The sequence below is a fragment of the Salvelinus fontinalis genome, chromosome 9, assembly GCF_029448725.1.
Source record: "Salvelinus fontinalis isolate EN_2023a chromosome 9, ASM2944872v1, whole genome shotgun sequence".
Lineage (NCBI taxonomy): Eukaryota > Metazoa > Chordata > Actinopteri > Salmoniformes > Salmonidae > Salvelinus > Salvelinus fontinalis.
Window position 1 is genome coordinate 19,187,486 of NC_074673.1, and position 14,380 is coordinate 19,201,865.

At 43.0% G+C, this 14,380-nt stretch overlaps 1 protein-coding gene across 1 annotated transcript in view; it reads left to right on the forward strand.

Annotated features, from left to right (window-relative positions):
• The first annotated feature begins 3,224 nt into the window (after positions 1-3,224).
• Positions 3,225-14,380, forward strand: part of LOC129862217 (neuropilin-2-like) — a 115,752-nt gene continuing 104,596 nt past the window's right edge. Inside the window, exon 1 of the mRNA XM_055933647.1 lies at positions 3,225-4,217. Coding sequence (XP_055789622.1) covers positions 4,145-4,217 — 73 coding nt within the window. The 5' untranslated portion in view covers positions 3,225-4,144. The remainder of the gene's footprint in view (positions 4,218-14,380) is intronic.

Consider the following 14,380-nt stretch of genomic DNA (forward strand, 5'->3'; position numbering starts at 1 on the left):
AGGGGCTGCTAGCCTGGGGGGCTGTAGTAGTAGCTGGAGGTAGGGGCTGCTAGCCTGGGGGGCTGTAGCAATAGGTGGAGGTAGGGGCTGCAGCCTGGGGGTCTGTAGTGTAGCAGTAGCTGGAGGTAGGGGCTGCTAGCCTGGGGAGCTGTAGTAGTAGCTGGAGGTAGGGGCTGCTAGCCTGGGGGGCTGTAGTAGTAGCTGGAGGTAGTGGCTGCTAGCCTGGGGAGCTGTAGTAGTAGCTGGAGGTAGGGGCTGCTAGCCTGGGGGGCTGTGGTGTAGTAGTAGCTGGAGGTAGGGGCTGCTAGCCTGGGGGGGGCTGTAGTAGTAGCTGGAGGTAGGGGCTGCTAGCCTAGGGGGCTGTGGTGTAGTAGTAGCTGGAGGTAGGGGCTGCCAGCCTAGGGGGCTGTAGTGTAGTAGTAGCTGGAGGTAGGGGCTGCTAGCCTGGGGAGCTGTAGTAGTAGCTGGAGGTAGGGGCTGCTAGCCTGGGGAGCTGTAGTAGTAGCTGGAGGTAGGGGCTGCTAGCCTGGGGGTCTGTAGCAGTAGGTGGAGGTAGGGCTGCCAGCCTAGGGGGCTGTAATGTAGTAGTAGTTGGAGGTAGGGGCTGTCAGCCTAGGGGGGTCTGCAGCAGTAGCTGGAGGTAGGGGCTGCAGCCTGGGGGAATGTAGTAGACATGAAATCTGTCCACCATGTGCTGAAAAGGTCCAAAAGGCTCCTGAACAGCTTCTACCCCCAAGCCATAACCCTGCTGAACAACTAATCAAATGGCTACCGGACTTTTTACATTGACCCCCCCCCCCCCCCCTTATTTCTACACTGCTGCTACTCGCTGTTTGTTATCAATGCATAGTCCCTTTACCCCTACCTACATATACATATTACCTCTATTACCTAGCTCACCTGTACCCCCGCACATTGACTCGGTACCTCTGTATATAGCCTCCACATTGTTATTTGATTGTAACTTTTTTCGTTTATTTAGTAAACATTTTCTTATCTCTGTTTTCTAAACACTACCTTGTTGATTAATTAAGGGCTAGTAAGTAAGCATTTCACGATAAAGTCTACACTTGTTTGTATTTGGCGCATTAAATTTTATTTTGATTTGAAAACCTCAGCTAACGTGTTCTCCCCTAAGTCTTATAAAGGCACCCTATTCCCTATGTAGTGCACTACTTTAGACCAGAGCCCTATGGAACCCTGTTCCCTATGTAGTGCATTACTTTTGACCAGGTCTGTTCAGGCTAAAATGGCACCCTATTCCCTATATAGTGCACTGATTTGGACCAGAGCCCTATGGCACCCTATTCCCTATATAGTGCACTGATTTGGACCAGAGCCCTATGGCACCCTATTCCCTATATAGTGCACTACTTTGAACCAGAAGCCCTATTCCCTATGTAGTGCACTACTTTGAACCAGAGGCCCTATTCCCTATGTAGTGCACTACTTTGAACCAGAGGCCCTATTCCCTATATAGTGCACTACTTTGAACCAGAGGCCCTATTCCCTATATAGTGCACTACTTTGAACCAGAGGCCCTATTCCCTATATAGTGCACTACTTTGAACCAGAGGCCCTATTCCCTATATAGTGCACTACTTTGGACCAGACCTCTGTTTCTGAGAAGATGTGTATCTAAGGAGCTGCCTGCTGCAGAGTATAACTGTGTCATTATAAATCCTCCACCAAGAGTTAATGTCTGTAGTTAGTGCTGGTGGTGTGGTGGGTTGGAGAACCCGAGCCGGGGCGGGCCTGGGTGGGTCCAGGGTGGGTACGTTATGGAGCGAGTAGCGGGTAGGCTCTGGGAACGATTGGTTTTCCTAACTGGATGGATGTAGAGAAGAAGCTTTGATGTGTTCAATGCGGCCGCGAGGGACTTTTAACCTCATCCTACGACTCCCAAATGGATTTCACTTTTTCTCAGCTTTCTCACTCTTATGGTTGAATTGATACAGAGTTCCTCATCTCGTCTGGTTTTAGTTCCATATGTCCCGACTCCTCCTCATCTCTTCTGGTTTTACGTTCCATATGTCCCGACTCCTCCTTATCTCTTCTGGTTTTACGTTCCATATGTCCCGACTCCTCCTTATCTCTTCTGGTTTTACGTTCCGTATGTCCCGACTCCTCATCTCTTCTGGTTTTACGTTCCATATGTCCCGACTCCTCCTTATCTCTTCTGGTTTTACTTTCCGTATGTCCCGACTCCTCATCTCTTCTGGTTTTACGTTCCATATGTCCCGACTCCTCCTGTGTGAGACGTATGTACATGTGAGTGTTTTATAGCCCTATAGAAGAGATGAGGTTTTGATTGTAATCTGGCATATATCTTAAGTCTATCTTTCTGTCTCTTTCATGACAGGGTTTTTTGTTGTTGTTGTTGTGTAGCCCTGTTCTGTTTTATTCTGATTATTTAGAGTCTATCATCCCCTTGTTACGCTACTGTACATGGCATGCTGTCAGGGGGGTGGTGCGTTAAAATCACCAGCGCAGCCACACATTACCACATTACCGCTGCCTGAGCTGGCATGCCAAGCGATCACTACTGCAGTAACACAATGTCAGCATCTTCACAGTACAGTACTACTGTATTTCATACAAATACAATGGTTTGTGTCCTAAAAAATGATTTGTTTTTCTTCTTGGAGTGCACACTACTGACTCCGAATGACTTTGTAACTCATAGGTTATCATAAATGTTTTTCTCCGTCTCAGTGTTTTTTTTTGTTTGTTGCTGACATCGTTATATCTCCGTACTTCCCTTATGTTTGTTGAATAACTGTTTGGTAATCCTATGACAGTGGTGCCTGGCGGACGGTATAACGCCCTATTCCTCTTTTCTAAGAATAGAGAGTTTATATCTAAGCATATACGTGTCTTGTCCACCGCTCTCTAGAAATACTAGGCCTTCTTTTTTTTTAACCAACCAGCCAGTGGTTACTGCATGAAGCCACCAACATGGTGTTTCACGACCCATGAGGCATGAGACTGTGTGTGTGTGTGTGTGTGTGTGTGTGTGTGTGTGTGTGTGTGTGTGTGTGTGTGTGTGTGTGTGTGTGTGTGTGTGTGTGTGTGTGTGTGTGTGTGTGTGTGTGTGTGTGTGTGTGTGTGTGTGTGTGTGTGTGTGTGTGTGTGTGCACCGCTTCAATTTTTCCAGTTCCTTGTCCGTCTTTTTTATAACTTAAAGAAAGAAAAAGCTGCAGCGGGCAGTGAGTGGTCCTCTTTAATCAGCGGCTGTGGGGAGGCGGGTCGAGGTGCTGACTGTAATGTGATAGCTGCTCCGCTCTAACGTTATTACATGCACATGCTGGCTGCCTGCGCTCTCGCTGCTGGAAGACGGAGCCTTCAAAACTCAAGCCAGAATACTCCCGAGTAGAGCAGAGGGAAGGAGCTGTGTGCCTGGACAGCGGAGAGAGAACGGAGAGAGAACGGAGAGTTACGTCTAGATTATAGAGCGCTGGGCAATAACGGCAATACGGAACGTTTTGGTTTGCATTCTATGAAAGATCGTTTTTACGTTCGAGCCTTGAACAAATGGACTATTTCGTTTAGATTTGTGTTTTTTTTGTTTTTGTGTTGTTGTTTTTTTCGTTTTCATTTTTTGGGACAAGTAAATGCACCGGAGGAAGAAAGTCCAAAGGAAATACAAAATAAATATCTTCTCACTGGTTTGGAGGCAATCAAAACACTCACTTCAGATATCAGCGAGCGAAAGCATCAATTCCGTGGACTAAAAACCGCTACGGATTTATGAATGAATTCATACTGATTTTTTATTTTTTATTTTAACAGGTCCATAATTTCTTTGTTTTTTGAATATTCTCTGGATGACATTGTGTTCTTTTTCTCTCCGTGATTCTGAACGCCGCAGTGGCCACAATGGTTTTGAATCTTCTAAATTATTAAATTGAAATAACGGGGCAAAAAATATTATTCATTTTAAATAAGAAGAAACAAAAGAAGTGTTAAGCGAGGGGGAATTGATATCGCCGTTGTGTTGAACACCTCAACCACAGACCGACGTCTTCCCGGTGGAGGCGCGTGTTACTCGCGAGCGGAGAAAACAGTTTTGCACGAGGAAGAAGACTTTCACGGCGAGTTCTTCTCTCCGGGATTGGGGAAGGGTGAAACTTCACCTCCGAAAATGGATATATTACCGTGGCTCTGTGGATGTTTACTGGCGGTGTGTTTACCACAAATAGTTATCGGGGAAGAAGGTAAGTTTTTTCCCGGAGCGATACATTTGGGCTTTTGCCGCCCTACTACAACAACCAAAACATGTACAAATGTTCACGCAAACGTATGATTTGAAACATGACTAAAACTGACATAAATAGGCTACATAACTATTTTACACTAAAGCCTTAGGACAATAAGAAGATAGTGATGTGTGTTCCCTATACATTGTAGAGAAACGCTCGTCTAGTCCTGGTGATTATAAGTCTAGTTTGGAGGTAGATTGAAGCCCCTTTCGGTCTGTCACCATATGTTTTAGATTAGGCTATCAAGTCAAAAATCTCCGTGTTAACACATTAAGATGTTTATCCCTTACAGACAGTCATATAGTCAACGACGCATAGTGACAGCCGAACAATGTGTTATGTGTTTTAAACGCCGGAACTGTCAACCGGACTCTTATTTAGCGGAGGCTATTCCTCTTGCCGCAGGCGTCATCGTGAGCCCATTAGTTCTCCGGGGTGCCGTCGTTGTATTCTTCATTTTACACAAAAAACATCTCTGATTTTAAAAAGGAACATACAATTAACAGCCTAAATAGCATACCAATTTATCAAATATTTTATTAATTGAGATCATATTTAAAACAGTTTTAGTGTATTGAGTAAATTTTAAAACATGTATGTCATTTAGCAGACGCTCTTTAAATCAGACCGATTTACATGAGCAAGTAGGGTCAAGTGCCTTGCTCAAGGGGACATCGACAGGGTTTTCCACCCAGTCGGCTTGGAGACTCAAACCAGAAGTCGTTTCGGTTACTGTCCCGACGCTCTTAACCGCGACGCTACCTGACGCCCTAAACCCCGTTCTTCTCTTGTCATCACGGCGTCTGTTGATAAGAACTGAACAGTCAGCGGTTTAACTTGACACGAGGCTAATCTAAAAAAAATCTGCGTTCGAGTTTTTTGTAATTAAAATCCAATATAATTCTCTTAATCTCTCAGATTTAACCTTTGATTCTACGAGTGGATTATGTTTGGATTTAATTAGACCTGTCTTTGGTCTAATGATTTGTCTTTTATATGTTGTGATTAATTCATTTCAATGTGTTTAGTGGGAACCTATAAGGTTTTATATTTCCATTAGTGACATGATTTATATTTTATTTGTCACAATCATTTAAAGTCTTGTTACAGTATTACCCCTCAGGAGCCTAGTTTACCTCCTAACAATCCATCTAGTTTGTGACTAAAATGCGTAGGCAGTGTTTCAATTGATCGCTGTCAAATGACAGTTTGTTTAGCCAATCAAAACCTGATTTGTATCAGCGAGTGCACGCGACGTAGCCCTACAGGGTAAAAACAACATTGGATTTGGCCCGGGATCCGTTTTGAAATGTTGTGAGTGTGTGTAGGCGTCCCTCGAACCGGGTGCTCGTTTTTGTCCGTTTGAAATGGCTTGTCCTTAAATTAGATGTTGTTCTTGAGAGCCGTAGAGACTGGGGCAGTTTGTAACAGATGAACCCGCTCTAGATATTCAGGACAGGGGACCAGTAGCCTCACTGGCAAAAAAATAATCATGCTAAAACGTTTGGTGATGGGAAAACTTTTGTTTGTTTTCCTTGTCTATTGAGATTTCACGGATCCCATCTCTTCAAAAATCAAATGGCATGTGGTTTTATGTTTAATTCCAAACATATTTCAAATGTATTTTATTTTATTTTTTTTACGTTAAAAACACATATATAGATAGTGGGCTAATAATAACATGGGAATAACACGACGTTATATGGGATAATGTTACAGTAATTGAAAGACACTGCATTATCTCAACATTTTGCGAATAGACCCACTTTATAAATAATTAAACCTTATATCATCGTAATAATAACATAGTAGGCTGTAATAGCACAACGTCACACATCTTTATCCGTACAATCCGTTTCCCTTTTTGAATGAGCATAAAGCAAAAGGGTGTTATGTGGTCTTGAAATGTTCATACTACGATAAGTTACCCCATGTCACAGATGATAAGGTATTATCTTATCTCCACGATGAAAGTCTTTGAACTAATCAGATATCAGAGGCTTTTCCTTTGGGCCCGAGAAAACCAGTAGCTTAGCCTGGTAGCCTGGTAGTCTGGTAGCCTGGTAACCTGGTAGCCTGGTAACCTGTTAGTCTGGTAGCCTGGTAACCTGTTAGTCTGGTAACCTGGTAACCTGGTAGTCTGTTAGCCTGGTAACCTGGTAGCCTGGTAACCTGGCAGCCTGGTAGCCTGGTAACCTGTTAGCCTGGTAGTCTGTTAGCCTGGTAGCCTGGTAGCCTGGTAGTCTGGTAACCTGGTAGTACTAGTACTGCTCTCCTTACTTGATTTATACCCACATGAAGAGCTAGCCTAATTTAACCAGACTGAACACTGTGTGTGTGAGAGAGGGAGATAGCGAGAGATGGATAGATAGAGGGAAGGAGAGAGAGAGAGGGAAGGAGAGAGAGAGAGGGAAATAGAGAGAGAGAGGGAAATAGAGAGAGAGAGAGGGAGAGGTGTTCATTCTGGCTGGTTTAACCAGGCTAGCTCATCATATGGGTAAATAAACAATTATTGGCTACTGTTAGTCAATTACAGACAGCAGTATCCATGCAGTCAGTATTTTCTACTGCAGTGTAGTCCAGTCCTTTCTCCTTTGGCTTGCCTTGCTGCAGTAACTAGGGACTTGGTCTGTTTTGTTGTGTTTGCTGGTCCAAATTGTAGTGTAATGAAACTGTGTTCACTGTAGTGAAACAAAAGCCACCTGCTTAAAAATCTGCTGCTGTTTCTCTATCTGTTGATTTCTAGCAGTAAACAGCTGCACCGCAGGAATCCGCGAGTGTGTATGTGTGTGTGTGTGTTTTGTGTGTGTGTGTGTGTGTGTGTGTTTTCTCTCTGTGTGTGGGTGTTTTCTCTCTCTCTCTGTGTGTGTGTGTGTTTTCTCTGTGTGTGTGTGTGTGTGTGTTTTCTCTCTCTCTCTCTGTGTGTGTGTGTGTTTTTTCTCTGTGTGTGTGTGTGTGTGTGTGTGTGTGTTTTCTCTCTCTGTGTGTGTGTGTGTGTGTGTGTGTGTGTGTGTGTGTGTGTGTGTGTGTGTTTTTTTCTCTCTCTGTGTGTGTGTGTGTGTGTGTGTGTGTGTGTGTGTGTGTGTGTGTGTGTGTGTGTGTGTGTGTGTGTTTTTTCTCTCTCTCTGTGTGTGTGTGTGTGTGTGTGTGTGTGTGTGTGTGTGTGTGTGTGTGTGTGTGTGTGTGTGTGTAGACTTTTTCATGTGAAGCAACAGTTTGAGAGGATAATTATGTTGTTGTTTTGGTCATGGATTTATCCTCCCTCAGATAACTTATTTTGTTTGTATTCACACTTTACATCAGGAGATGTCTCATCTCAATTCCATTACAATAGATTTTCCTCCTCTGGCTTGTACACAGTGGTATAAAATGTATTTAAAACGTCATTAGATTTGGTCCTAGCTCTGTGTAGCTCGACGACGCACCATGTTACGGTAGTAATGGGCTGCTGCAACTGCTTCACTATGGTGGGGGAAATGGAACAGGGAAATGGAACGGGGAAATGGAACGGGGAAATGGAACGGGGAAATGGAACGGGGAAATGGAACGGGGAAATGGAACGGGGAAATGGAACGGGGAAATGGAACGGGAAATGGAACGGGAAATGGAATGGGGAAATGGAAAGGGGAAATGGAACGGGGAAATGGAAAGGGGAAATGGAATGGGATAATGGAATGGGGAAATGGATAGGGAAATGGAATGGGATAATGGAATGGGGAAATGGAAAGGGGAAATGGAACGGGAAAGGGAACGGGGAAATGGAATGGGATAATGGAATGGGGAAATGGAACGGGAAATGGATAGGGAAATGGAATGGGATAATGGAATGGGGAAATGGAAAGGGGAAATAGAATGGGAAAGGGAACGGGGAAATGGAACGGGGAAATTGAACGGGAAAGGGAACGGGGAAATGGAAAGGGGAAATGGAAAGGGGAAATGGAACGGGAAAGGGAACGGGAAATGGAAAGGGGAAATGGAACGGGAAAGGGAACGGGAAATGGAAAGGGGAAATGGAACGGGGAAATGGAACGGTGAAATGGAACGGGGAAATGGAACGGGGAAATGGAAAGGGGAAATGGAAAGGGGAAATGGAACAGGAAATGGAACAGGAAATGGAACGGGAAATGGAACAGGAAATATTCTGATATTAGTATTCTGATCTTCAAGCATGATAAATAGTATGTTATTCACCTGTTGTTCACCTGTTATTCACCTGCTATTCACCTGTTGTTCACCTGTTATTCACCTGCTGTTCACCTGTTGTTCACCTGCTGTTCACCTGTTATTCACCTGTTGTTCAAGTGTTGTTCACCTGTTGTTCAAGTGTTATTCACCTGTTATTCACCTGCTGTTCACCTGTTGTTCACCTGTTGTTCACCTGTTATTCACCTGTTGTTCACCTGTTGTTCACCTGTTGTTCACCTGTTGTTCACCTGTTATTCACCTGTTGTTCACCTGTTATTCACCTGTTGTTCACCTTTTATTCACCTGTTGTTCACCTGTTGTTCACCTGTTGTTCACCTGTTGTTCACCTGCTGTTCACCTGTTGTTCACCTGTTGTTCACCTGTTGTTCACCTGTTATTCACCTGTTGTTCACCTTTTATTCACCTGTTGTTCACCTGTTGTTCACCTTTTATTCACCTGTTATTCACCTGTTGTTCACCTGTTGTTCACCTTTTATTCACCTGTTATTCACCTGTTGTTCACCTGTTGTTCACCTGTTATTCACCTGTTGTTCACCTGTTGTTCACCTGTTGTTCACCTGTTATTCACCTGTTGTTCACCTGTTATTCACCTGTTGTTCACCTTTTATTCACCTGTTGTTCACCTGTTGTTCACCTGTTGTTCACCTGTTGTTCACCTGCTGTTCACCTGTTGTTCACCTGTTGTTCACCTGTTGTTCACCTGTTATTCACCTGTTGTTCACCTTTTATTCACCTGTTGTTCACCTGTTGTTCACCTTTTATTCACCTGTTATTCACCTGTTGTTCACCTGTTGTTCACCTTTTATTCACCTGTTATTCACCTGTTATTCACCTGTTGTTCACCTGTTATTCACCTGTTGTTCACCTTTTATTCACCTGTTGTTCACCTGTTGTTCACCTGTTGTTCACCTGCTGTTCACCTGCTGTTCACCTGTTGTTCACCTGTTGTTCACCTGTTGTTCACCTGTTGTTCACCTGCTGTTCACCTGCTGTTCACCTGCTGTTCACCTGTTGTTCACCTGTTGTTCACCTGTTGTTCACCTGTTGTTCACCTGTTATTCACCTGCTGTTCACCTGTTATTCACCTGTTGTTCACCTGTTGTTCACCTGTTGTTCACCTGTTGTTCACCTGTTATTCACCTGCTATTCACCTGTTGTTCAAGTGTTGTTCACCTGTTGTTCAAGTGTCATTCACCTGTTGTTCACCTGCTGTTCACCTGTTGTTCACCTGTTGTTCACCTGTTATTCACCTGTTGTTCACCTTTTATTCACCTGTTGTTCACCTGTTGTTCACCTGTTGTTCACCTGCTGTTCACCTGCTGTTCACCTGTTGTTCACCTGTTATTCACCTGTTGTTCACCTGTTATTCACCTGTTGTTCACCTTTTATTCACCTGTTGTTCACCTGTTGTTCACCTGTTGTTCACCTGTTGTTCACCTGCTGTTCACCTGTTGTTCACCTGTTGTTCACCTGTTGTTCACCTGTTATTCACCTGTTGTTCACCTTTTATTCACCTGTTGTTCACCTGTTGTTCACCTTTTATTCACCTGTTATTCACCTGTTGTTCACCTGTTGTTCACCTGTTATTCACCTGTTATTCACCTGTTATTCACCTGTTGTTCACCTGTTATTCACCTGTTGTTCACCTTTTATTCACCTGTTGTTCACCTGTTGTTCACCTGTTGTTCACCTGTTGTTCACCTGCTGTTCACCTGCTGTTCACCTGTTGTTCACCTGTTGTTCACCTGTTGTTCACCTGTTGTTCACCTGCTGTTCACCTGCTGTTCACCTGCTGTTCACCTGTTGTTCACCTGTTGTTCACCTGTTGTTCACCTGTTGTTCACCTGTTGTTCACCTGTTATTCACCTGCTGTTCACCTGTTATTCACCTGTTGTTCACCTGTTGTTCACCTGTTGTTCACCTGTTATTCACCTGTTATTCACCTGCTATTCACCTGTTGTTCAAGTGTTGTTCACCTGTTGTTCAAGTGTCATTCACCTGTTATTCACCTGCTGTTCACCTGTTGTTCACCTGTTGTTCACCTGTTATTCACCTGTTGTTCACCTTTTATTCACCTGTTGTTCACCTGTTGTTCACCTGTTGTTCACCTGCTGTTCACCTGCTGTTCACCTGTTGTTCACCTGTTGTTCACCTGTTGTTCACCTGCTGTTCACCTGCTGTTCACCTGCTGTTCACCTGTTGTTCACCTGTTGTTCACCTGTTGTTCACCTGTTGTTCACCTGCTGTTCACCTGCTGTTCACCTGTTGTTCACCTGCTGTTCACCTGTTGTTCACCTGTTGTTCACCTGTTGTTCACCTGCTGTTCACCTGCTGTTCACCTGTTGTTCACCTGTTGTTCACCTGTTGTTCACCTGTTGTTCACCTGCTGTTCACCTGCTGTTCACCTGTTATTCACCTGTTATTCACCTGCTGTTCACCTGTTGTTCACCTGTTATTCACCTGCTATTCACCTGTTATTCACCTGCTATTCACCTGTTATTCGTTTTACGTGGAGATCAAAGAAATGAAGGTGTGATGGAGGAGGTGTGTCTACAGATACACCGTTTTAATGAAGGTGTGATGGAGGAGGTGTGTCTGCAGATACACCGTTTTAATGAAGGTGTGTTGGAGGAGGTGTGACACACCATATTCTGACCTGGATGAAACGATGAATTCGGTGGAGCAACCTGTTGGTTCCAAGTTGAAGAACATCAAATTTCTTCATATATTAATGACACCATTCTCCATTGTCATTTGCTACTTGATAAGAGCTGTTGATAAGAGCTATTGATAAGAGCTATTGATAAGAGCTGTTGATAAGAGTTGTTGATAAGAGCTGTTGATAAGAGCTGTTGATAAGAGCTGTTGTTAAGAGCTATTGATAAGAGCTGTTGATAAGAGCTATTGATAAGAGCTATTGATAAGAGTTATTGATAAGAGCTGTTGATAAGAGCTATTGATAAGAGCTATTGATAAGAGCTGTTGATAAGAGCTATTGATAAGAGCTATTGATAAGAGCTATTGATAAGAGCTGTTGATAGGAGCTATTGATAAGAGCTGTTGATAAGAGCTATTGATAAGAGCTGTTGATAACAGCTATTGATAAGAGCTATTGATAAGAGCTATTGATAAGAGCTATTGATAAGAGATGTTGATAAGAGCTAGGTCTTTAAAAAAAAATTACGTGATTTTTTTTTTAGGTAAATGAGTAAGCTGTTTGGATAAGGGAATTGGAAATATAAATGCCAATTGTTTCCGATCTATTTTAACCTTACGATCGCTAGAGACAAATATGAAACCAGTGATATGGCAGCAAACTGAGTCATATCAACACATCACCTTTTCCACAGAGAAGTTAATGAAATGCTGGCCTTATAACTTTGCAGGGATGACATTTGTAAACCCAAGCTGCAGGCTTCTGTAGCCATGTATAGAGCCAAACTTACTGAGTTGATTTAGGAGTTCTAGATTGTGTTAATTATATGCCTATACTTTTCACAGTATTTTTAAAAATAATTTGTAGCGCGTTAAATATTAGCCACAATCAGTAACCACTGTCAGTTATACCCACATACATTTATAACTGTCACTAGTGTTCGTTTCCTCACATTTATAACTGTCACTAGTGTTCGTTTCCTTACATTTATAACTGTCACTAGTGTTCGTTTCCTTACATTTTGCATCATTCCATGACATGGTTAGTTGACCTTTCTTTCCTCCGTCACGTTCGTCTTGTTGTTCCTGAGGATCGCTAGTGGATCACATCAGGTTAACATATTATATGTGGTGCCATCATTTGGAACATAAAGCCTATTTGAAAACATTATGGAACGCAGTTTTAAAACCTGGAGCCTTGTGCCCATGATTAGTGAGTACTATTAGGGTAGGTTTATAGGACTACTGGTCAACTCCTATGGGTCAACTCCTATGGGTTAACTCCTATTGGTCAACCCCTATTGGTCAACCCCTATTGGTCAACCCCTATTGGTCAACCGCCATCGGTCAACCCCTATTGGTCAACTCCCATTGGTCAACTCCCATTGGTCAACCCCTATTGGTCAACTCCTATTGGTCAACCCCTATTGGTCAACTCCCATCGATCAACCCCTATTGGTCAACCCCTACTGGTCAACTCCTATTGGTCAACTCCTATTCGTGAACCCCTATTGATCATCTTCTATTGGTCAACCCCTATTGGTCAACTCCTATTGGTCAACTCCTATTGGTCAACTCCTATTGGTCAACCCCTATTGGTCAACCCCTATTGGTCTCACCTTCCAATATTTAATGGTTTGAACTTGAATATGGCAACTGTTAGGATGAATCCAAACACTGTATATTTTTTTTTATTTACCAATATATTTAGTGTGTAAAGGCTCTACAAACCTGTTTCTATATTATTCATCAATACTTTCCCAACCTTAAATAATAAAATCAGAGTGTGTTTAAATCTACCAATCGGTGCAGAGAAGGAGCAGAATATGTGTGTCACGTTCTGACCTTAGTTCCTGTTTTTTGTCTTTATTTTAGTTTGTTCAGAGCGTGAGTTGGGAGTGGGAATTCTATGTTGTTTTTCTATGTTTTGTTCTGTATTTATATTTCTATGTGTTTGGCCTAGTATGGTTCTCAATCAGAGGCAGGTGTCGATCGTTGTCTCTGTTTGGGAGCCATATTTAGGTAGCCTGTTTTCTATTGTGTTTTGTGGGTGGTTGTTTCCTGTGTTAGTACCATACGGGTCTGTTTCGGTTTTCATTTATTCTCTTGTTCTTTTTGTATTTTGTATTCATTCTCGATTAAAATGATATTATGGATACGTACCAAGCTGCATTTTGGTCCTCCTCTCCTTCCACCAACGAAAGCCGTTACAGTGTGTGTGGGTATTTACATCGTTTTCTTTCATTGAACCATATGTTCTACTGAGTCTGACGCAAAGAAAACGAAAATACAGGTACATCAGATTGTAAAAGGAATGGCTTTAGATACAGTACATGTAACGAAAACACTACTGAATGAAAACTCCATGAGAAAATCAGTGACTTCAGAGATCTGTAAGTACTGAAAGAGATGCACGACTCCACCCCCTTAACCATGGGAGTCGTTGTCCACTTAGGCGGGAAGGCAGGCGACACGCTTAGGTCCAAAGTAAGCCCATAAAAACACTTTGGGTTTTGTTGGTACTTTTGAATACCTACTACTGAGAAATGCGTTGGAAAGGTGTTTGGGGAATTACACATCCCTTTTACCTCGATTTGGTGAAGTTAGTATAAAAGTTTATAGTCAACATGATGACACAAGCTCAATTGCTTAAAACAGATCAATATCTTGTGTTGTGTACTGTTGATTTTGTCATACGCATTGGGGGGGGGGGGGGGGGGGGGGGGGGGGGGGGGGGGGTCGCAGGACTTACAACGCGGCTATGATTCTCTTCCTCAAATGGCACAAATCATTTCTAGAACAGTCGCTAGGTTGTGGGTTGTGATTCGTTGAAGTTAGTTTCACTGAAAAAAGTGTTTTATTCACCTTTCTGTGATGGCAGCTTCCCGAAAAAGTTTTCTACGTGTTCTCATCTAACCAACCATGCTTAGGTTATTCCAAGTGTTCAGTGTGTCCTTAAACCGCGCGTACAAACCAAAAGTTTTGCCCACAATCTGTTGATTATGAGTGATATGAGTGATTGACACTTACTGCGTTGGCGACCCAAAATGCAACACTTCAAAACCGAGCTGGCTGTCTTCTACAAATCGTCCTCTAAAACCAGTTGATGTACACATTATTCCCAGATTCCGTGTGGGTTTCGAAGCTGTGTTTACTTTTAACAGGACGTGTAACCTCATCTCCCCACTCCTTCTTGCACAATTGATTTTAAACGTTATAATCCATATTGAGTGATTGACAAAAAAAACAGTTTTGTG